The sequence below is a fragment of the Embiotoca jacksoni genome, unplaced genomic scaffold, assembly GCF_022577435.1.
Source record: "Embiotoca jacksoni isolate LCO1_2020_lvr unplaced genomic scaffold, fEmbJac1.0.p SCAF_31, whole genome shotgun sequence".
Classification (NCBI taxonomy): Eukaryota; Metazoa; Chordata; class Actinopteri; family Embiotocidae; genus Embiotoca; species Embiotoca jacksoni.
Genome location: NW_027185383.1, coordinates 2,568,037 through 2,589,483, shown reverse-complemented (window position 1 = coordinate 2,589,483; position 21,447 = coordinate 2,568,037). Strand labels below are relative to the sequence as shown.

At 40.8% G+C, this 21,447-nt stretch overlaps 3 protein-coding genes across 5 annotated transcripts; 2 read left to right on the top strand and 1 right to left on the bottom strand.

The window, feature by feature from the left end:
• Nucleotides 1–1,420: 1,420 nt before the first annotated feature.
• abhd4 (abhydrolase domain containing 4, N-acyl phospholipase B) lies at nt 1,421–7,308 on the bottom strand. Its single transcript, XM_069164547.1, has 8 exons — nt 7,098–7,308; nt 6,049–6,134; nt 5,833–5,937; nt 4,713–5,001; nt 2,686–2,867; nt 2,488–2,599; nt 2,144–2,330; nt 1,421–1,965 (listed from the first exon to the last, which is right to left on the bottom strand). Exons 1-8 carry the CDS (start codon nt 7,145–7,147, stop codon nt 1,876–1,878), a joined length of 1,101 nt encoding a protein of 366 aa, XP_069020648.1. The 5' UTR covers nt 7,148–7,308; the 3' UTR covers nt 1,421–1,875.
• Nucleotides 7,309–7,800: 492 nt separating this feature from the next.
• On the top strand, nt 7,801–11,274 carry dad1 (defender against cell death 1). Its single transcript, XM_069164548.1, has 3 exons — nt 7,801–8,145; nt 10,205–10,362; nt 11,022–11,274. Exons 1-2 carry the CDS (start codon nt 7,935–7,937, stop codon nt 10,333–10,335), a joined length of 342 nt encoding a protein of 113 aa, XP_069020649.1. The 5' UTR covers nt 7,801–7,934; the 3' UTR covers nt 10,336–10,362; nt 11,022–11,274.
• Nucleotides 11,275–14,771: 3,497 nt separating this feature from the next.
• pigr (polymeric immunoglobulin receptor) lies at nt 14,772–20,896 on the top strand. 3 transcript variants are annotated; one of them, XR_011179020.1, is made up of 8 exons: nt 14,772–15,154; nt 15,740–16,084; nt 16,175–16,256; nt 16,404–16,636; nt 18,218–18,314; nt 18,417–18,505; nt 18,624–18,702; nt 18,820–18,832. XR_011179020.1 is itself a non-coding variant. In XM_069164521.1 (8 exons), exons 1-8 carry the CDS (start codon nt 15,100–15,102, stop codon nt 18,895–18,897), a joined length of 1,026 nt encoding a protein of 341 aa, XP_069020622.1. In that variant the 5' UTR covers nt 14,774–15,099; the 3' UTR covers nt 18,898–20,896. The 3 variants fall into 3 exon arrangements, 2 of the variants coding, with proteins under 2 accessions (XP_069020622.1, XP_069020621.1); XM_069164521.1 differs by having other exon boundaries at nt 14,774–15,154; nt 18,221–18,314; nt 18,653–18,702; nt 18,820–20,896; XM_069164520.1 differs by having other exon boundaries at nt 14,775–15,154; nt 18,653–18,702; nt 18,820–20,896.
• Nucleotides 20,897–21,447: the final 551 nt, after the last annotated feature.

The following is a 21,447-nucleotide window of genomic DNA, read 5'->3' as shown; positions in this document are numbered from 1 at the left end:
CTCCAGCGTTGCTCTGTGAAGAGAGGAGAACCTTCCAGAAGGACAACCATCTCTGCAGCACTCCACCAAGCAGGCCTGTATGGTAGAGTGGCCAGACGGAAGCCACTCCTCAGTAAAAGGCACATGACAGCCCACCTGGAGTTTACCAAAAGGCACCTGAAGGACTGTCAGACCATGAGAAACTAAATTCTCTGGTCTGATGAAACAAAGATTGAACTCTTTGGCCTGAATGCCAAGCGTCATGTTTGGAGGAAACCAGGCACCGCTCATCACCTGGCCAATACCATCTCTACGGTGAAGCATGGTGGTGGCAGCATCATGCTGTGGGGATGTTTTTCAGCGGCAGGAACTGGGAGACTAGTCAGGATGGAGGGAAAGATGAATGCAGCAATGTACAGAGACATCCTTGATGAAAACCTGCTCCAGAGCGCTCTGGACCTCAGACTGAGGCGAAGGTTCATCTTCCAACAGGACAACGACCCGAAGCACACAGCCAAGATAACAAAGGAATGGCTTCGGGACAACTCTGTGAATGTCTTTGAGAGGCCCAGCCAGAGCCCAGACTTGAACCCGATTGAACATCTCTGGAGAGATCTGAAAATGGCTGTGCACCGACGCTCCCCATCCAACCTGATGGAGCTTAAGAGGTCCTGCAAAGAAGAATGGGAGAAACTGCCCAAGAATAGGTGCCAAGCTTGTAGCATCATACTCAAAAAGACCTGAGGCTGTAATTTCTGCCAAAGGTGCTTCAACAAAGTATTGAGCAAAGGCTGTGAAGACTTATGTACGTGTTATATTTTCGTTATCTATTTTTAATAGATTTGCAAAAATTTTAAACAAACTATTTTCACTTTGTCATTATGGGATATTGCGTGTAGAATTTTGAGGAAAAAAAATTAATTTAATCCATTTTGGAATAAGGCTGTAACATAACAAAATGTGTAAAAAGTGAAGCGCTGTGAATACTTCCCAGATGCACTGTATATTCTGTAGCTGGATCACAACCAGAAATAGAAAAAGGTAACTGAGTTCAGTTAGTAAAGGTCTGTATTTAGGTGTATTTTTGATAAAACTGATGCTTTATGCATGTATTTCCATTTTATTGTAATTCTAAGAGCCTCATATTTTGTACTTTTTACTCCCATTAAAAAAAAAAATTCTGCTGGTTAATTTACAGGTTAATAATAAAAAAAGCCACAAATCAGCTACAACTGTTTAAAATTGTGTTTAAACTAGTACAAAAAAGAGCAAATATTATATGTTCTTCTGTGCATTCTACCTCTGATACTTTAAATATATTTGTTTTGCTCAGGCAACCTTGACTTCCACCATGCACCAACAGGCAAGCAGGGCAGAACAGAAATGACACTTGTTACTGACCCCTACTGGTCGGGCCGTGAGGTGCATCACGTGTGAGAAGTTTCTCAAATATGTGTATTTTATTGTTTTCATGGTATAAAATACAGACAGTGGTTTGATACAGACAGCGGAGGGATCAAAGAAACAACGTCATGTCAGGCACATGTTAAAATGCAAATCAGTGGCCATGTGGTTGCTGAGTAATAAATAAAACAAGTGCATCCAGAGAGATGTGCGTGTTTCATTTAGTTAAAAAATATAAATCATTTAGCGCTGGATTAAGTCGTTCGGTTGAACATAAATATATTTACTAAATGTTTACTGATATTTACTTAATATACTGGCGAACAAATATAATGACACAAATTTACAACAATAATATGGATAACTGTACAATTCGAAACATAACTACATTCAGACTCATGATGTGGTCATATGCACCAAAGCTTCACGTGCAGTGAAAACACCACGGTTAGTTGTCTAATTATGTTCGGTCCTTTCACACTCAAACACACATCAGTTAACAGATCTACATATATTTTCCACCACTTTGTTGAACTCCTCTGGTCGATCAGCATACACGTGGTGAGAAGCTGCATTTATCAGCTGCAGAGTCAAACAGAGACGATAACAACGGCAGTCAGAAATCATACAGCCTTATTGAGTGTTCAAATGAACTAAAACAAGCTAAACATGTTTTTTTAATGACGCTGATTTCAAGCTGAACTGCACATTTTAGATTCTTATGTCTCCATGTTGTTTTCATGCCTGTATCTCCACTCACCAGCACTCTGGTGTGGGCCTGGCTCCTCATCTGGACTACAATGTCCCCAGACGAGCTGTCCACCCACGACTGTGCTCCATACAGCATGGTGAGGGGCATGGAGGGGGGGAGCAGCTGAACCCGCTGCAGCATGGGCCTCTTGGCCCAGCCCAGGGACTCCGACATGGCCCGGAAACCCACCTCTCCACTGGCAGGACGAGAAAAGTGTGGCACGAGTGATGATGTCACTATTTTCAATCTCAGCTCTTTGCAGGCTGTCTTCAGAAATTCTGGTGTGTGTGTGTGTGTGTGTGTGTGTGTGTGTGTGTGTGTGTTTGTGCGTGCGTGCGTTTCGTTTGACGTACCTTGGGGTTTGTGCGTTACAGTGGTAGATGTACTTCGTCATCGTGTCATCATCAAACAGGCATTCAAATTTCCTTTTGAAATCGGGACGGAATCTGTTCACCAAGCCCGGACCTGTCAATCACAGACGCAGTGTGAGATGACTAAAGAGCATCACATGTGCCGCAGCACGACAGCAGACAGATACTCAAACATCTCACCCCACGGGCCCGCTGCTCTGATGATGGCCAGCGGGTTGAAGAGGGAAACCACCGCTGCAATAGCTTTCACCCAGCGGGGGATGGACGGCTTCTTCACCGCCTCCGTCCCCTGGTCCTCCTGGCTCTGTGTCCGGGGACGCTCAGGGAAGCCCCAGGGATCCACCAGGATGAGGTGTGACACCCTGCGAAAACATAACAGATACCAATACTAATTGGTGTGCATTGCTCTCGTTGTGTATCGTGCGACGTTACGGTGCTCCTCTCCGATCACATGCAACAGCAACAGTCTCAGAACTTTTTGATCGCACCATGTACACTTCCTGTTTTGCTGTGTCTCTAAAACAACACAATATGGATGTACCTTTTAAAAGGGGTATAATCTGAAAGTACAGCCTGCAGTTGACATGTTCTCATCCATTTCTTACAGTTTCTGTACAAATGCTACTTTAAAGTGACAAAAACTATTTATTTTTTGTGTGGCAGAAAACGAAGCTGCTCCAACGAACATTCATGCTAATATTTGGTTATTTCCGCATCAGTCAGAAAACAGCTCGTTAGCTGAAAGAGATGCCTGAGGTGGCTGAAATCAAAGGGAAGCTGAACCAAAACAGTACAGTTTCAGGCCATGAAACCAAACTAATAGGTTGCAGAGCTGAGAGAAACTGGGGGAATTTGCACCGCGAGTGCCCTCTTTCACATTAAATTTGCTTTCTTGCTGAGAGGTAAAAAAAAAACCCCACTAATATCACTCTCATATCTGTGGTAAAATGAAGCTACAGCCAGCAAAGGGTTAACTTAACTCAGCATGAGGACGAGCTCTGTCTGAAGTAACAAAATCCTCCTACTGGCACATCAAAAACTCAGTAATTGACACTTTATATTTTGTTTGTTTCATGGTTTTACAGGCGTCTTTGTGCTAAGCTAAGCGAACAGGCTGCGGGCAGAAGCTCCATATTTACCACGCAGACGTGTGAGCGTTGTATCTAATTCTCAGATAGAAAGCAAATGAGTGCATTTGTCAAAATGTCAAACTATTCCTCTATTAGCATCACTGTTTTCTCATGTTGCTGATGAGCCTGGATAATATTCAACATGACCAAGGGTGTAGGGCTATTAGTTGAAGTACCAGAATCCACCTGTAACATGCGTGAGGCAAATTTACATAAAATAGTCAATAATGTAGCCTAGATATTATATTTGCTTTAATTTAATAATGTCAATGAGAGAATCTCACTATTTTCAAGGTTTGTTTTGGATTATTCATCTAAAGTTATTGTCAAATTTCAGAAAATGTACCTGCAAATGTTTCACAATAAAAGCCTCGTTGAGAAATGCAGAGGGCTTTATTTTGAAACAGATACAGGAAGTATTGAGATTGTATTAACGTGAAATGCGGTAACTTCAACAGGGCAAACGGTAGCTGATGGAAAAAAAGATTTGTCTCTTCCTCTTGTTTGCATTGTGGCTCCGAAAAGTCTCTTCTGTTTTTTCTCTTATTTGCAAGTGTTTCCTTTTTGTTTTACTTTCCGCATCTAATCGAGGACTCCCCTGTGTCCTTATCTTGTGACCTACAACCAACTCAGTATTATCATACGAAAGCAGATACAAAGGGAATGGGAGTGACTGTCAACTGTTTGTCACACTGTATAAAAGCTGCCCTACGGAGGAGTGACGTGGAGCACTGCTGCACACCTCTCTTTGAGTGTGCATGTATTTGCTCCTTCTTGCAAGAATAAATGTCCGATATGTTTGATTTTGAACCAAGCCGCCGAGTAATTTTTCCAACAGTAGCGGATCAAAACGAGTTTTCTAAATGACATCTTGAATTAATTAGTAGAATATAAATGTCAATATTAAAACCCTGACCCGTTTCATTTCTCTACTCAACTCTCTCCATATCAGCTGACGGACTGAAGTTCTTCATCCTTAAACAAAGCACTGAAATCACAGCTGCAGCTATTTAAATCCAGACCTGCCTCTGATGTTTCCTCTGTCGTTTTTAGTTTGCATCTCATCAGCATGTTTACCTAGAAGGGTACTGGATGGCGTAGGAGGAGGCCAGGTAGCCCCCCAGGCTGTGTCCCAGCAGAATCATGTTCTCCAGGCCTACAGACTGCCTCCATTGTTCAATTGAGCTGACAAACTGCTCCTCTGCCTTCTCAGCATCTGAGGGGAAGGGAGGCCTGGAGCTCCTGCCGAAGCCCAGGAGGTCGAATGCGTAGACGGGCCGCGAGTGGCTCAAGGCATCCAGGTTCCTGATCCACAGGCCTACACCTCCTCCAAAGCCGTGGACCATCACCAGGGGAGTTTTAGATTCTAGAGGACAAACAGGAAGAAGATGTAGTTATGTATTTGCCTTTTCTCAAAAAATTCTGATGCAATTTGCAGAGTTTTATGTGATTTTTCTGCAGAAAAATTATAGGAGTTGACAAAAATACTGTGTAGGAAAAAAAAAAAAGGTTTTTGTTCTTAACTTAAAAAGTTATATGTAATCACTTTATATGATAATAAGCATACTGCAAATGAGATAACTGGACTTTTTTTTTTAGTTCTAGTCGTGACGTAGCTTTACAAAGCAATAAACAAATAGTGGATACACATGCTACTTCCTCTGTAAAAAAAAAAAGAAAAAAAGAAAAGTGCTTTCAAATTCTTTTCAATAATATGAATTCAACACATACTGTTTGCACAAAAACAAATTGAAGGAGGCTGTACAAAACTCATAAAATGGATCACAGCTAATTCTCATGACACGATCACGTTTCCTATAAACCCATTCACTTCCTTTTTTTTTTTGCTGTTTTTTCAGTCAACTGGCATGCAAAGGTTTGCTTTGATGTTTGGGGGAGAGGTTGAGCAGCCTTGCTGAATGTAAAATGAGGGCTTATTTTTGTTGATAAAGCCACCTTTATTTTGAAAGGCTTATTTTATGACACAATGCCCTGAACAGAGCCTCTATTGAATAACTTTGCTGTGGAGAATTTGAGGGAATTATGCAAAGCTCCCAAAAATATTACGGATGTTGGTTGAATCTTATTAATTTCCTGGAGGGGCTGACTAATGCAGACTTCACAGCTCTGTGGGATTGCACCAGTTTCCTCCCTTTAAACAAACACAGACTGAGGATAGGATGGCAGAGGTCAGCACCTTGTTCTGCAAGTTTGCAAACCGCCTTGTTGGTGAGGGTCAGGGTCCATATTCGGTCCTGGTTTGGTAAGGTCACAAACCTGGCCCAGAGGTCATTCTGGATACCTGTTGACACCAAAACAATGTAACAATTAGGATTAGCAGCTTCAACCACCAGAATAATATTAGTTTCCGGTGGTTATACAATCACACAGCCTCATGACAACACATTCTTACAGGCGAGAATCTTAGACTCTGTCGTCTTCAAAAGGGACATGGAGGTTGGACGCCAGGAAGGCCACCAGCTCCACACTGAACGTGACCTAACAAAAGCAAGATGGAAGGAAAGACATGTTAATAATGAAGAGATAGAAGACATGCTTGGCACATGCTGAATGCTCAATATGAATGCTGCTGGCACAAGTCCAAGGTTAAAGCCGGTGGTCAGTGTTATCATTATTTGCATGACGAACATATGAGGGAGTCACGTTTCAAAGCCGTCGTGCTGTCAACCACAGTCAGGATGGAGACACCACAGTGGTTAATACATATCCTGGTTACCTGTGACCTCTTTATTAGCCATTAGTCATTCATTAATCAGTCATTGCATAACAATGCAACAAGTGTCTCACCCACTTTCTTCAGTGTCTGTCCTACAACAAAAAGAGTGGGTAAACTGAGCTGAGGTGGTCTCGCCTGCTACTTCCTGTCGGACTGCAGGTAGAAATAGGCCAGTCTCACCTTTCTACCCCCACCATTAATACAGCGGACAACACACCCCGGGCCTTTCTCACCTGGCCTCCAATCAACAGGGCAGCTAAGTTTTGCTGAGTCATTTTAGATGAGTGTCAATCACTCCTGTCATCAGCCGATGACGATGCAAAAGAGCCTCTTTGTCAGGGAGGTCAGCTCGAAACAATGTGATTTAATCACTATTATATATAATACCAGCAGTGACTCTTGCAGCCTCATCTTACATACAATAACCCTCATATCTCTACTTACAGTACTCATACAGGAAGTTGCAGAGTGTGTTATATTAGAATAAAGTTTAAAAAATAAATCATTTTGACCACGTGTAATATCAGAAAAATATAATAAATAAATGTAAAAAAAACAACAAACATAAATTTACCTATAAACATTCTACAGATGGGTTCAGGTACCTACAGCACGACTTATATTTAAAACCTAATCAAAGTCTGAACACATCCAGTAATTAAAAGCGAGGTAACACTGGAGGTAGCCGTGTGTTGTTGATGGTTGTTTCCGGCTAAGTCGCTTACTCTGTTTCACAATCGGCCTGCAAAGGAGCTGCGGCTGTAGCAGGATCCATCCGTTGACATATCCCAGTTACTCCAATCAGTCAAATCAATGCTGATAACACACTTTCTGCTGCACCTGCTTTGAAATGACACGAAGGTCCTGTATGCTAGTTTCTAAATGTTTTGTAAAGCGTTCATTCCGACGTCAGCTGACCGAGAACAAAGATCGTCTTTTAACAGGAAGTGTCACCTGTGCGTAAAAAAAAAAAAGCGGCATTTGTCTGAAACCCTACAAAGTGTGAATATCTGTTTGCGGACAACGAGAAGCGCTTTACTGCGTCACTTTCACAGCGGAGTCATTTAGTTGGGTTTGTTAGACACAAATTACCCATTGGACACCCCGTTAAAAGCGCTGTTTTGGTGCATTGCTGTAGCTACGCACGCTCGTTATGCTCTTGTGTGTTCATTTTGGTCAAATTAAAAACTAGATTTCAAAAAAAATAAATAAATCCCAATTGTTAGACTCCGTGATCCACAAATAAGGTTCTGTGTCCTTTTGGGCACCTACAACTTTTGAAACGCAAGAACGCAGTTGACACAGCTGCATCGCAAATTACAGGCAGAGTAAATCCTCCTTCTTTTTTTTTTTTTTTTACAGCTTTGTGTTCCCGTTCTTGCTTTTGTCAAACAAAGGGCCGTTTTCCCGTCGTTCCGAAGCTACACGTCGGAACGCATTCTTTGTAACAACCAAGGCCGCTTCCGGTTGACGAGGACACGTCACTCGTTCGTCTGAGGAAAAGGACGCCGCGCAAAAACTCGCGTATCGACCCATTTTGTACAAGTTCAGACGTCGCAATCATGTCGAACTCAGTGCTGTCGGTTATTTCTCGGTTTCTGGAGGAGTACACCACCACGACGCCCAACAAGCTGAAAGTGGTGGACTCGTATTTGCTGTACATCTTGTTGACAGGAGCGCTGCAGTTCCTCTACTGTCTGCTCGTCGGCACCTTCCCATTCAATAGCTTCCTGTCGGGCTTCATCTCGTGTGTGGGCTCTTTCATTCTCGCAGGTAAATTCAGTTAAATGCTACAGATGTTTTGCCCCCGGGGAAATTAAAAAAAAAAAACCAAAAAACGTCGTATTAAAGGGTTTTAAATCGGTGGACTTGATGACAGACACCGGTTATCTTACGGAGCTGAAACAAACTACTGCTGCTTGTCTTTATGTTAAAATAAATAAATAAAACAAACACACATATTTTCAGAGTATAGAAGTGTGGCTGACTCGCTTCTTGTACTATAAAGTGCACAGTTGCCAGTTCACGCAGCGTTGCTCTGGCTTATGTCTTCTTGTAGGCCCTTCAGGTTTCTATCAGGCTAAATATTGGACACCTAGTGTCATTACACTTTGCAGTCGCCTATGTGCAATTCAATTGCAAACTACAGCTTCCAAAACTAATGCAACGACAGTGTAATCCTTGGAGGTATGATTTATTGCAGGCCTGTTGCTATAAAGGACAGATGTGTTTCCTCATAAACTTGTCTTATTTCATCGGTCTTGATTTCAGCAGTAAATTCCCACAGGTGAGGATGACCTTTGAACTCTTCCACAAACAGTGAACTGGGTGGAGAGAGGTCGGCTTGATGTTTGCAGTGAACCCTAAACATCTAAACCTCAAAGATGTTTAGTTTAAAGAGGCAGCAAATGGAGCGCCAGAGGATACCATTCATATCGCCAGCGCCTTCTCCGTTATTCAATTCATCACATCGGCCGTGCTGCACTGTCATGTCAGGTTCAAGTCAGATTTGTATCATGGTGTGTAATAGGCGTGTCATCGTGTGCTTATACAATCTATAAAGCTGGACCGATACTGTGTTTTTGAGACTTGTAGCAATATTAGGGAGCACAAAATATATAGTGGCTGAAATTCTTTATATATATATACGTTCTGTATATAAACACACTTTTATTTGCAATGATCTCTCAAATGTGGTAATCAAACACTTTTACAACAGGATATTTTTACTGTTTATGGTCATCACTGACATCAGTGCACTGAAACAGTAAACTTCACTGGAAAATTTCATAAATGTATTTATAAATTTAAAAAAAATGTTGCCCAAGCATCTTTTTCTACATTTTGTTCTGTAAAAACATATTTACATCTTGCCCCACCTGGAACGACATCTGTGATAGGCCAGCATGGATGTGACTGTCAGGCTCTGACTGGTTGTTCTCTGGTCCAGATGGATACACAAAGCTGACGGAGCGTTTGCAGCTCGGTGGGACATTAACTTCTTAACATGTGAACATCTGTCAGACGCTGCCAGATAAATGTTCGAACTCACCAGCCTCTCGGTAGTAAACCGTTATTTTTTGATCTGAAATCCACCAGCTGTTTTCATACTTTACTAATATTTAGCTGGTTGGTGCTGATGTCCGATCCTGGGTGAGGGTTCGGGCTCCTTCACTTTATAACGACCTGTCTGAGGACAGCACGGCTACAAACTCGGTCTTTTAAATCACGTTTAAAAACACAGCTTTTAAAAAAACAAAACAAAAAAAAGCCTTTTGGTGATTTTACTCATGTTTAATGGCATTTTAGTTTGTTTTACTCTGTTTTATTACGTGCTCTTTTTCTTTCTTTCTTGTAAAGCATGTTGTAACTATGTTTTGTTTGCTATATATGCAGTTTATTATTGTTCCTCTTGTTTCTGGGTTTTGTCAGGTTCCAACATACAGATGCACATAATGCTTAAATTGGTAGCCACTTTTCCGTATAAACGTAACCATGGGAACCACAGCAGTGCTTTAGTTTCAGTTCAGAAACCTAACTTTGTCTCTGTCTCAGTAACTACTACTAAAAACTGCAGATGTTATAAACTGTTTAATAAAACTAGTGTTTAGCTGCAGTCCTACTGTCTTGTATTATTTGTATTCCAGAATTTCCCCTTGGGGATTAATAAAGCATCTATCCATCTATCTATCTATTATCTATCTGTCTATCTATCTATTATCTATCTATCTATCTATCTATCTATCTATCTATCTATCTATCTATCTATCTATCTATCTATCTATCTATATCTAGATGGAAGACTGATTCTACTTCTGTCTTTGTCTCTCAGTGTGTCTTCGTATCCAGATCAACCCACTGAACAAAGGAGACTTCCTGTCCATCTCCCCGGAGAGAGCCTTCGCCGACTTCCTGTTCGCTCACACTGTCCTCCATCTTGTTGTGATGAACTTCATTGGCTGAAACGGCTGCACATCCAACTCACATCGGGTACATATAATACACCTGCATTCTCATTTGAGGTGTTTTCAAAGTGGGGTTGTTTTGTTCAGTCCCATTGCCACAATGTAGTTTAACTGATAGATTCATTTTCTTGTCATCTTATTTCATTTAATTTAATTTAGTTAATTACAAGTTGCTACTAGCCTTTTTTAATTTTTTTAATTTTTAGCACTGATGCTGTTTTTTTTTAAAATAGTTTTCAACAAGAGAAAATGAATACCAGTCGGTTAAAGAAACCATTTAAGTGGAATCAGTGTCAATACATTCAACGGAAATCTCCAGTATGTGTCTGATAAAGAGTCGGGCCTCGGCAGACAATAAACGGACATATAGGAAATATACGATGTCCTTGGAGTGCTCTCAGTCACATTATCCGTCGTTGCGAGCTCATCACTTCCTCCTCCGTGGAAAAGCTCCAGATATTTCATGTGATAAGATGCTTCTCTGGGGACATGGTCCATATGATGCCACATATTGCTTTTGTTTCACTAGAAAACAGCGGTATTACATTTTCTGCTCGCTGGCGGCAGGGAAGGTCACGCTGTATTATCTTGCTTCTGCGTTGCTTCTGAATACCTGCTTCCGTAACCTCGATGTCACTCACCCGCCCACCAACCACCGCCGGTTTCTTTTTCCTTTCTCCACAGATCGTGACAACAGGAGTTATTAAAGCCCCCTGACAAGACACGGCGCTACGTCTGTTTTTGTGCCGCTGATTTGGACGCTCCCTCCCACACACCATCAACACTGAATTAGATGCCTCCTGTCAAATCGATGCAGTTCAGTGTTCTTAATGGGAAAATGATTCTTTTTATTTCCTTTTTATTTTTCTTACGCTAACATTTGTAAAGCATTCCCTTTTTGCACTGCCACAAAGAAATAAAATCAACTGTAATGGCAGACTTGTGATGACTAATGCAGTTTCTTTTCAATAATAATTACTTCACTATACAATTTCACTATATAATAGGGAGCTTTTTGAGGCAGAGAAATTTACTCATGATATATTATCAGGTCACAATACATGCAAAGGATGGATTTGGTTAAAGATAAAGTAAAAGTTTTATGTAAACATGCATCATATTTATCAAAAAGGTCCATTTCTAAATGATATAAAATAGACAGTGCTCTGTAAGTATATGTATTTATATTTCCTTTCTTTTGCTGGTTATTGCAAAGAAAATCATTTTGTAAAGGGAAGTTAACAACCAAGTAGTTGTTGGAAAAAGCTTAGGTGCTCTCTCTCTCTGTCCTGCTGGGTGTGTCTAATAGTCATTCCTCTGTCTCCTTTAGTGATAAATATCCATGAAATAAATGTAGTTCATGGGTGAGGCTCAGTGAAATGGAAGTTTGTCTTCGCGCCACGGAAACTTAATAGTTAGCTGCCGCAGTTAGCCGGCTACCATTAGCTGCTGCAAGCCGACACATCTCAGCTTCCCCTGAGCCGGGGGAGTGTTTCCAGGAGTGCAACGGAGCGGAGAGGTGGTAAAGTGGATATGATGCCACTGACAGGCGACCCAATGAAACAAACTGTTATCTTGAACAGAACTACAGATTTCTCTGGTTTAAGCATTGTTGAAAACATTTGGGATAATGTCAGCTCAAAACTCAAAATTTATACCACAGGTCTCGTCGGTTTAGACATTATAGTGTAGAAAAGTTATAGATTCGACCTTTTACCCCAAATTTTGAGATTCAACCTTAAAAAAATGCAATAAAGGTCAAATGTTTAATGCTTTTCTAGTGCTTTATTTGCAGTCCTGATATCCATGTGAAGATATTACAAGCTCAATATAGTTTTACATCTCCTCCCTTCAGCTTCTGTCTGGAGTACCACTAAGAATATGAAAGTATTTCTGTGTCTGTGTTTTTAAGGCACATTGATATCAATGTATATCACTCCTCGACCTGCTTTATAATAGAAAAAAAGCAATTGAAGTTTGATTTTATACCATATAGATCCTTTAAATGGGACACAACTGTATTTAACTGTGTCTAATATTGGGTTTGAAGTCTCGGGCTCAGAAACATCAGCAGAGATGCACTCCCAGACCTTCACTGCAGACACCTTCAGATCTCTCTTGGTGTGAGGCTTCTATGCCTTTATGCTATAAGGCCGCACGATGTTTTTCTATACCGACGTAAAAACAGTCAAATTAAAGCTGACGCTTGACTCTAATGTCATTTCCATTCTTTTACTTCACACTGATTGTGCTGAAGCTCAGAGCCTGAAGAGCAAAAGACTGTAATTGTTAACGGTGGATGGTTTTAAACTTCAACTACATTATGATTGAAGTATTGTATTTTTTAAAACATTACATTTATGTCACGGCTTTAGTAATTTGCAGTTTCATATTTTACAATCCAAAACATCCACACATAAAGCATGATGCTTTGGTGATTAAATTAACAACCCAGCAGAAATGAGCTGCAACGTAAAAGTCTGATGTGACTGAATTGCAATTTTTCGGACAACACTTTATTACATTTATTGATGTCCAGTTTGAATGCAGAACTTTGGTTTGTAACATTATTTTTACTCTATGTACGTCTCCCTCCACTTCCCACACGCTGCAGATATTGTTGTGTTCACCCTCCAGACTGCATCGCTACAACTGCGGTGCTATTGCAGCTTTCCAGGGCGCAGCGAGAACACAAACTCCCCAAGCAAAGAGAGAGTTGGCTTCTATTACTTGTTCTGGACGAAATAATAGAGTCCAACACAATTTCTCCAAAATTGCGCTGAGCCAATACTCGCCTACATTTGTCACACAATGCACAGACCCGAGGCCACAGCCGAGCTGCTGTGTAAACGCGTGGGCCAGTCGGAACTGGAAATTGTCTGAAACAACAGACCACATCAAGTCTGGCGCCCGAAGTTTCCCCCGGACAGGTTTGATCGGACTCTTGTGGTGATTTATTGCAGACGAAAAGACAGTCCATCTAATGACCTCTACATATCAAATATAAATGTTATATTGTCATCATTATGTTGCTCATTACATGTCTTGCCCTGTGTACAGGGGAGGTAAAGGAAACTGGATAACACACAGTCAGCGGTGGAATACACGTGGAGATCATTGATTCACTTTGTTCAAATTTCCTGTCACAAATAAAAGTCTTGCATGTAAAATTATTTTCAAGTCTAAATATTATCAGCAACATTTCACATTTAAGCTTAAAAGCAAAAGTTTAACACAGCTGCGGGTCATTTTGACCCAAGCACAACACGAGGGTTAAGCTGGTGGCAGGTAAAACACTCATATTCCTGTCAAACAACTGAGAAATAATCAGAATATTAGAATCCCAATAATATGGTTTCCAAACTTTCTTGATTATGTACCACATACCAAACCAATCTTCCTACATACAACTCACTAATAAAGATACCAACAATTCCAATACTGATTTATGTACGCAATAGCCTAAGAGAGGCGGAATGACAACAAATACGCCTCCTGTTTCAAAATTAAATAATACATATAAATCTCTTTACAGAAGTGGCATAACTCAGCGGCTCGACTGCCGACTATGCGATTTGCCTTCATCATTAAAAGGTTTGCCTGAACTGTCAGGTCCGGTGTTGTCATTTGGTTCTCCCCTCAGTCCTCTTGAATCAGCGTCCCGAATTCGACGGGGTCAAGCATATTTTATTTATTATTTAGATGATAAACAACACATTTTATTTGTTTTGTTTTATTTTATTTTTGTATACAGTCAATGGCATCAACCCCAATGTCAACATTAGGAGGCATCATGTCACCATTTTCGGTAAAACATATGAGGCAAGGATCACTAAATATCCCTTTTGGACATGTTTTTAAAAAAAATAAATAAATAAAAAGACTGCTTGGAACAATGATGTGGGTCTGTTATGGTGATCTTAAATACAATTAAACTTCTTAATTAACATCCTGTCTCACTCATTAAAAAGATATATATGCAAGATACTATGCAAATATAGTTCATTCCTAAAGTTGAACTGTTTAGTACGTGTCTGAGCTCAGAGATGACTGAGAACAACCTTCTAGGTTTAAACTCTACACATACGTCATTCTGCACAGTGAAGCCTAAACATGCAGTTGTAGGAAGAAAAACATCACAAATATGAAAACATTTCAGAGTCAGAGCTTTGAAATGATGTCAGACAAACCAACAAAAGACCCCCCCCCCACCCCATCAACATGCTCTGACAGACAGAAGTAAAGTTCAGCAAAATAAATGGTCTTGTAACCCAAACAAACAGTGATGTAAACCGGGTTTTCCCCAGTAAATGGACTGGATATTGGAATATGACCAGGAACATGACTGGCTGGAAAGATAAGTTTCGATTCTCCCGCCTGCCTGTAGTGTCCAGGGACACAGTTCGGTTTCGTTTCTCAGCTCTGTTTTCCAGGAAATGGATGACCATGAAAGGTTTTCTGGCAGCAGCAACAGCAGAGCAACACACTTTGGAAACAGCCTTCACTGAGCGCACTGAGCGCATCGGAAAGGAACTGTTATCTGCGGGGGCTGTGCGCAGAAGCTTCATCCAAATATTCTCTTAAAGTACGTCGCAATCTAAAAATCTTACTGGCACCTACATGGTTAACATCCGGAACATCTGGACCCAAACTAAGGTCACATGACCAAAGGAAAACAAACATAGCCAAACTGGAGTCTGTGTTTTTCACGAGAGGAGAGAATTCGCTTGGTAAACCTGAAACCCTAACCTGAAGTTGAAACATGTCGTTGAAACGCCTCGTCTTCCTCACCGTCAGCCTGTTTCCATGGATCCCAGGTAATAACTATGACTACTGAGGTCATCTGGTTATAAAAGTAGTGGAAAGAGCCTTAGAAACTGCAGATAATTGATGAAAAAGGAGGCTGATTAATGCCTATGCCGCCGCCTACTCACTGTATTGTTGCACTTTTGGCAACCACTATAATGTAAATGCTTTTTATACTCCACTTCTCTTTTATTACTTTTCTGTATTAATAATTTGTTGAAGACAGACTAGAAAGGATGTTTTTTTGCAGGAGACGGCGCAGGCTTTTGTGTTTTTGTAAATCCTCCAAGCCTCCTGTTTGCCCGTTGGCAACATTATGTTTGATGTTTATTTTGTCAAGCCTTCAAAAGCCTATGTATTATGAAGGGATAATCCAATTTTCGAATAAGTAGTATGGAGAGGGGAGTTAAAGAAGGAAAAGTGTTTTTTTTTTTTAACTGAGGAAGCTGAAACCATAAATGCTGTACAAGTGTTGCTCCAGGCCACTTCTTAATTCTTCGATAAGAAGTGTCCACCGCCAGAAAGCTGTTCTGCTGCATGACTGACTGAAAGATTAAATTCAAACTCGTACCATTCAATCATCCCCACTGTCTCAGCCTGCCTGTGTAACGTAACCACCCTGGAAGAGTTTGCAGAGCTGGAGGGTCGGTCCCTCTCCATCCCGTGCCACTACGAGCCTAAGTATGCCAGTAATGTAAAATACTGGTGCCGGGGGTGGACCAGGGAGTTCTGCTCCATCTTGGCTCGAACTGACGATCCCCGTTCGATCAACCGGGCCGATGGCAAAGTCAGCATTTTCGACGACCCGGCGCAGCAGATGTTCACAGTGACCATGAACGACCTGAAGGAGGGGGAGTCTGGGTGGTACACGTGCGGCGTGGAGGTAGGTGGCATTTTTGAGCGTGACGATGTCGCCATCACTCGCATCAAGGCCATTCATGGTGAGTAATGCTGGGATTTTGAACTGATAATCCTTCATTGAACCACAATGAAAGTGGGACTTCCATGGAAATAAACGATGATCTCTGCAGGTATGTCAGTTGTAAGCAGAAGTGTGAGAGGAGAGGAAGGAGGCAGCGTGACAGTTGAATGCCTCTACAGTGAGAGATACAGGTATTCAATTTTCTTTTTCATGATATCATGATTAGTCCTTCAACACTAAACCCATTTAAATTCTTAATTGTTCAAAACACAGTTCAGTAAGCCTTGTTCAAAATCTTAAATTCAACTGCTGACTCCCCTGTGACCGCCTGCCAACAGAGAGAGTGAGAAGAAGTGGTGTCGGAGTGGAGACTGGAGCTCCTGTCTGCTGACGGGTTCTGACGGCAGCTTCGAAGACACTTCGGTGGCCATCAGCGATGACAGAACTTGGGCTTTCACTGTAACCTTAAAGAAGCTGCAGATGAGAGATAGTGGCTGGTACTTGTGTTGTGCAGGGCAGAAGCAGATGTCCGTGTATGTGCTGGTCACACCCCGATCCACCACCGCCACTAGTAGGTTGAAAGAGGTTTAAACTTTATATGAAAAGCATAAACAAATTATTCTCCGTTTCATGTGTTTAATAGGAATCCAAAACAGTAAGTGAGTCATTCCTATTTTATCTAATGTTAAAGCTGAATGAGGAGATTTTGTTTTGTTTGAATTAGTATTAATCATTTTCATGCTATCCAATAAGCTAATATTTTCCGACTTCTTTGGTTGATTGTGGATGCCGATACCAATATCTATCCTGCAGTGGAATTAACATATTATTATGCTCACTCTTATCGTGATGGCCCACTGGCAGATGGCAGCATACATTACAATGCTTTTTTGAACGCTCTCAAATCCAAAGTGGTACAATTCCCAGCTGCCTGTACACACGGTATTATTTGTCATATTTACAGTTTAGTGTAGCATGTAAGCATGCAACATTGTGTACTTCCGGACAAACACTTTTGGCTAAATAAAAATGTTGCCCTAATAATAATACCAGGATCTCCAAAGTTATCATAGACCATCCTCTAGGTCATATACCTGTTCAAAACGGAGATATTTCACTATTAAATGGTGCATCAGCCAACCAACAGACAAATCAAAGTTAAAATCCCTGTACACATAGCTGCTAGCATAGGTAAAAATATTACCTTTCAAAATACATGCTTTCATTATTCTAAATCAACTGCTCATCGACATGTCAGACCTGCCGCCCGAAACTCCCAAATGTCAATGAAATCCTTTGTGGTTGGTATAAAATAAATGCACACTTCTTTAGCTGCATTACCTTTTCTCCATGTCACTTTGCAGCCGCTCAGATGAGAAGAAGCAGCTTTAAAGATCAATATGTGTTTGTGACAGATGGCGGGGCACTCAGGTCTCCAGCTGTTGTGGAGATACTTCATATCTCCTGCATATACATGTTAGGATTGATAACATTGTACGTAATATTATAGCAGCTTATGAGCAGTCTCAACACAACTTATTAGTATATATTTGCACTTTGTTGTGTGACTATACACACACACACTGTTAGTCACAGATGAACTCTGTGTGACTGGACGCACTCTGGTTGAACAGATGTATCTGGTTAACCCAGTGTGGTCTGCTCTTATCTATATAGGGACCTACGTCCTGCATGCCTATATTCTGACCATCTCCATATGTGGACTTATGTCCTGCATGCCTGTGCTCTGCACTTCTCCCTGGAAGAACATATAGCTGACCTCCAGGTTCGGACCTATGTATAAGCTGGCTGACACCCATGTATGTCCCACCCCCACTTCTATGTAACGGGGGGGGGGTATAAAGGCTTTACGTTTTCCTCAGAGAATTGAAGAAATTCTGCAGACCAGCAAACTGTGCATTTCTTCCCATGATTTATGTCCAATAAAGAATTCTGATAAATTGATGTTCGACTCCAACCTCATCTGTGACCTGTCTGTTCAAAGAAAATCAACAACGACACTGTACAGAGTATTGATTAGTCCTATCAAGAAAATTTATGTTGTGAACTTTTCGTATAGTGGTGGCGAACGCTCTTTTGCTTATCACAGTATATCATTTCCCAGCTTTATGTGTAACATCTTTATCTTCAGCAGCAGCGTCCGTGACGTCTCCGCCTCCACAAGATCAGGCTGTTGTACACCCGCCTTTACCCAAAGCCATCACTAACGAGTCCTGGGACAGTCAAAGGTAGGAATGAAGCACTTCTTCATTATTGTGCCGTCGTGTCTTCAGTTTAAATGGATGCTGAAGTCTGAACTGGCTGCTCAGACTGCTCTGTCTGCGTTTCAGTCCCTTGTTGGAGTCTATGGTGGGGTGTTTCTGTGTCGTGCTCCTTGTGTTTTTAGTCTTATTGGCAAAAAAGTTTTGGAGACTGCACAGTAAGTCAACTTCTCATTTCTTTGAATTGTAATTGTGTGCAATATCATGTCATTAACCCTATACAATATAATACGTGTACATTTTTGTAAGTTCAAACAATTTTCATAATTATTTCAGGATTTAATTTGCTCAATATCCGTTTATAGAGCGGGAACCTGTGCTAAGACAAGTGCAGGAGGCGAAAGCAAGGTTCAAAGTAAGCCCCAATTACAATATCTGTCACTATTCTACTAGATGCTATTTAAAAACACCATAATAAAGGATAATCTTTCGTGATTACAGCACTTACTTTTCTTTCGCTCTTCCCCGACAGGAGAGTTCATGGGATGTTGGTGACCAGCAAAATTTTGCTTTCCTTCACAGTGATGGCCAGGACTTACAAAAGCACTAAGATCTGTCTGTGAAGTGTTCATTTTTACTTGATGTAGCTGAATGTCATTTTTGTGTTAGTTTACTGCACAGAACGTGCCTTCTCTTTCAAGTATCTTATATTACATACAAGGCCACAGTATATCTGTATTACAGTCAATGTTTTGCTTGCTGCTCATCATATGCAAGTCTTCAAATATCACAAGAGCACACTGCTGTACATGTAGGTGTGGTTAGTAAATAACAGAAAGCAATTTTAGATTAATTCCAATCTTAGAATCAATAAAATAACTTTATTTCTTAAAAACACTTTATTGTTCCGGACTGTAATTCCTGTTCATTTCTTGACAATTTATGGCTAAAACTGAATCTCTTTGCAAATTATAGAGAAAATGATAAAGACAATGCGTTTTATTCTTTTGTCAGATTTGCAACTGAATCATATACAAATATAGAGCAACAGTGAGTAAGAGTTGGCATGTTTATGTTCACAGAATGAATAGTTAAGTGCAATAACGTGACTACATTTAGCTCTGTTTTGGTCTCCTCCAACTACTGAGGGAAAAATGTGTCTCTTTGGCTCTGTTTTACCAGCTAGTTAAAAACTTGGTGTGTTCGCCAGTTATTGATGGGCAGGAAACATGTGCAAGCTGTTTGGAGCTTTACTGCTTCATCACTTTATTTTAACAAAGTCAACAATATGATGGTGGACCAAGAAGTTTTGAAACTGCTGCTGTTGCGGGTAACCTGTGCGCAGCACCGTGGCATGCACAGGGAAGGAAAAGGCTATAACCTGCGTGAGTAAGTATTCCAAGTTCATCACTTGATGAACATCAGCACCTCTGTTATAAACATTCTTGTGACCACTGGTCTGGGCGGATCAGCGATTTCTCCATGGACTTTAGAAGAGGGCGCACATTGAAATTTTTGTCAAACTGAGGAAATCGGCATTAAAACCTTTGAAATCCTTCAGAAACAAAAACGCAGATGTGCCAGAACCAGCGGTCACAAAAACATGTGTAACTCAGGGGATGATGCTGATGAAGCGACTAAAACTTGAATACTTAATCACAAAGGTTATTGCTTCCCCATGCTCTGTGCACATGATAGTGCTTCGGGTCAGTCTCTGAAATTTGTGATCCACCCTCGAATGACCGTGCTTCAAACTGTTGTTTTAGATTAATCATCTAAACTGCTATTGTCACATTTGAGTCACATTTCTGTAAACCTTTAAAACCTTTTTGAAAGAATGATCTGTCCACTCAAATGCTTGAGGGCTTTTAATTGGACACACATACAGGAAGTGCTGAGTTTGTATTACCTGTGGAAAGCAGTAACTTTAATGCGGAAAACAGGAGCAGAACAATAAAATTTTAAATATTTTGATTTCCTCACAAGCCATAATAGGTGTCAGAGCGCTGTTAAGAGATAAAAGGTTTAAAGGAAACTCTCCAGTGATCAATCTCGGAAAAAAAACGGGGAATAAATTTGCTTCCATCCAGAAGAACACACACAGCTTTGTGAGTGTCTTACCTGTAGACTTGTTCGGGTGATTTCAATGCCTTTGTATGTGAATGTTGGGGTTACAAAACATCCTTGTCCATCGAGCAATGAATGAAAGAGTTGTCCAAGTTGCCAGACGTGGAACAGACCCAGTATTTCCCATGCAGAAGCCACTCTGGGGGGGCGAATGCAAGCGTACCTTGTACACGGCAACAGAGAAATGGAAGGGGTCAAACAAAGAGATGGGAGCAAATGAAAAAGCCTTTAGTATTGCTTATTTCAAAAAACAAACTGAAGAACTTTCTGCTGTGACTGATCTTTAACTGTTCACTGTGAATCTAAAAGCAAGTGAAATTAAACATTTCTAGCTGTGGAATAACCTAACTCAATCTATCACACATACACAAAAAGATCACTCCTCTCTGATCCTTTCTGATATTTCATATCTTTGCCTCCCACGCCTTCAGATGATATGTACATCTACAGAAATAAATATACGATCAAGGCCAAACTTTAAATGTGTATATTTTCTGTTCTCAACACTGGATGAATAAGTGGAATGTGACAGACTGGTATGAACTGTGTGTGTGTGTGTGTGTGTGTGTGTGCAGGCGTGCATGCGTGTGTGTGTGTGTGTGTGTGTGCGTGATCGGGAATTAACTGTGCACTCATTATTGTTAAGCGAATGAATGCAATAACAAAATGTTTGTTACACTTAAATGTTTCAGATCATCAAACAAATTTAAATATTAGTCAAAGATAACACAAGTAAACACAAAATGCAGTTTTTAAATGAAGGTTTTTATTATTAAGGGAGAAAAAAAAATCCAAACCCACATGGCCCTGTGTGAAAAAGTGTTTGCCCCCTCCTGTTAAAACATAACTTAACTGTGGTTTATCACACCTGAGTTCAACTTCTCTAGCCACACCCAGGCCTGATTACTGCCACACCTGTTCTCAATCAAGAAATCACTTCAATAGGACCTGCCTGACAAAGTGAAGTCGACCAAAAGATCCTCAAAAGCTAGACATCATGCCGAGATCCAAAGAAATTCAGGAACAAATGAGA

Bases quoted from the DNA above. Each gene is read 5' to 3' on its own strand.
- pigr (XM_069164520.1), top strand. From the start codon at position 15,100: ATGTCGTTGAAACGCCTCGTCTTCCTCACCGTCAGCCTGTTTCCATGG. The intron at 16,085-16,174 runs GTGAGTAATGCT...TGATCTCTGCAG, and splicing joins TCGCATCAAGGCCATTCATG to GTATGTCAGTTGTAAGCAGA. The intron at 18,703-18,819 runs GTAAGCCCCAAT...CTTCCCCGACAG, and splicing joins AGGCGAAAGCAAGGTTCAAA to GAGAGTTCATGGGATGTTGG.
- dad1 (XM_069164548.1), top strand. From the start codon at position 7,935: ATGTCGAACTCAGTGCTGTCGGTTATTTCTCGGTTTCTGGAGGAGTAC. The intron at 8,146-10,204 runs GTAAATTCAGTT...TTTGTCTCTCAG, and splicing joins GGGCTCTTTCATTCTCGCAG to TGTGTCTTCGTATCCAGATC.
- abhd4 (XM_069164547.1), bottom strand. From the start codon at position 7,147: ATGGATCCTGCTACAGCCGCAGCTCCTTTGCAGGCCGATTGTGAAACA. The intron at 6,135-7,097 runs GTAAGCGACTTA...TGCTTTTGTTAG, and splicing joins CAGGCCGATTGTGAAACAGA to GTCACGTTCAGTGTGGAGCT. The intron at 2,331-2,487 runs GTACGTCAAACG...TCGTCCTGCCAG, and splicing joins TGTAACGCACAAACCCCAAG to TGGAGAGGTGGGTTTCCGGG.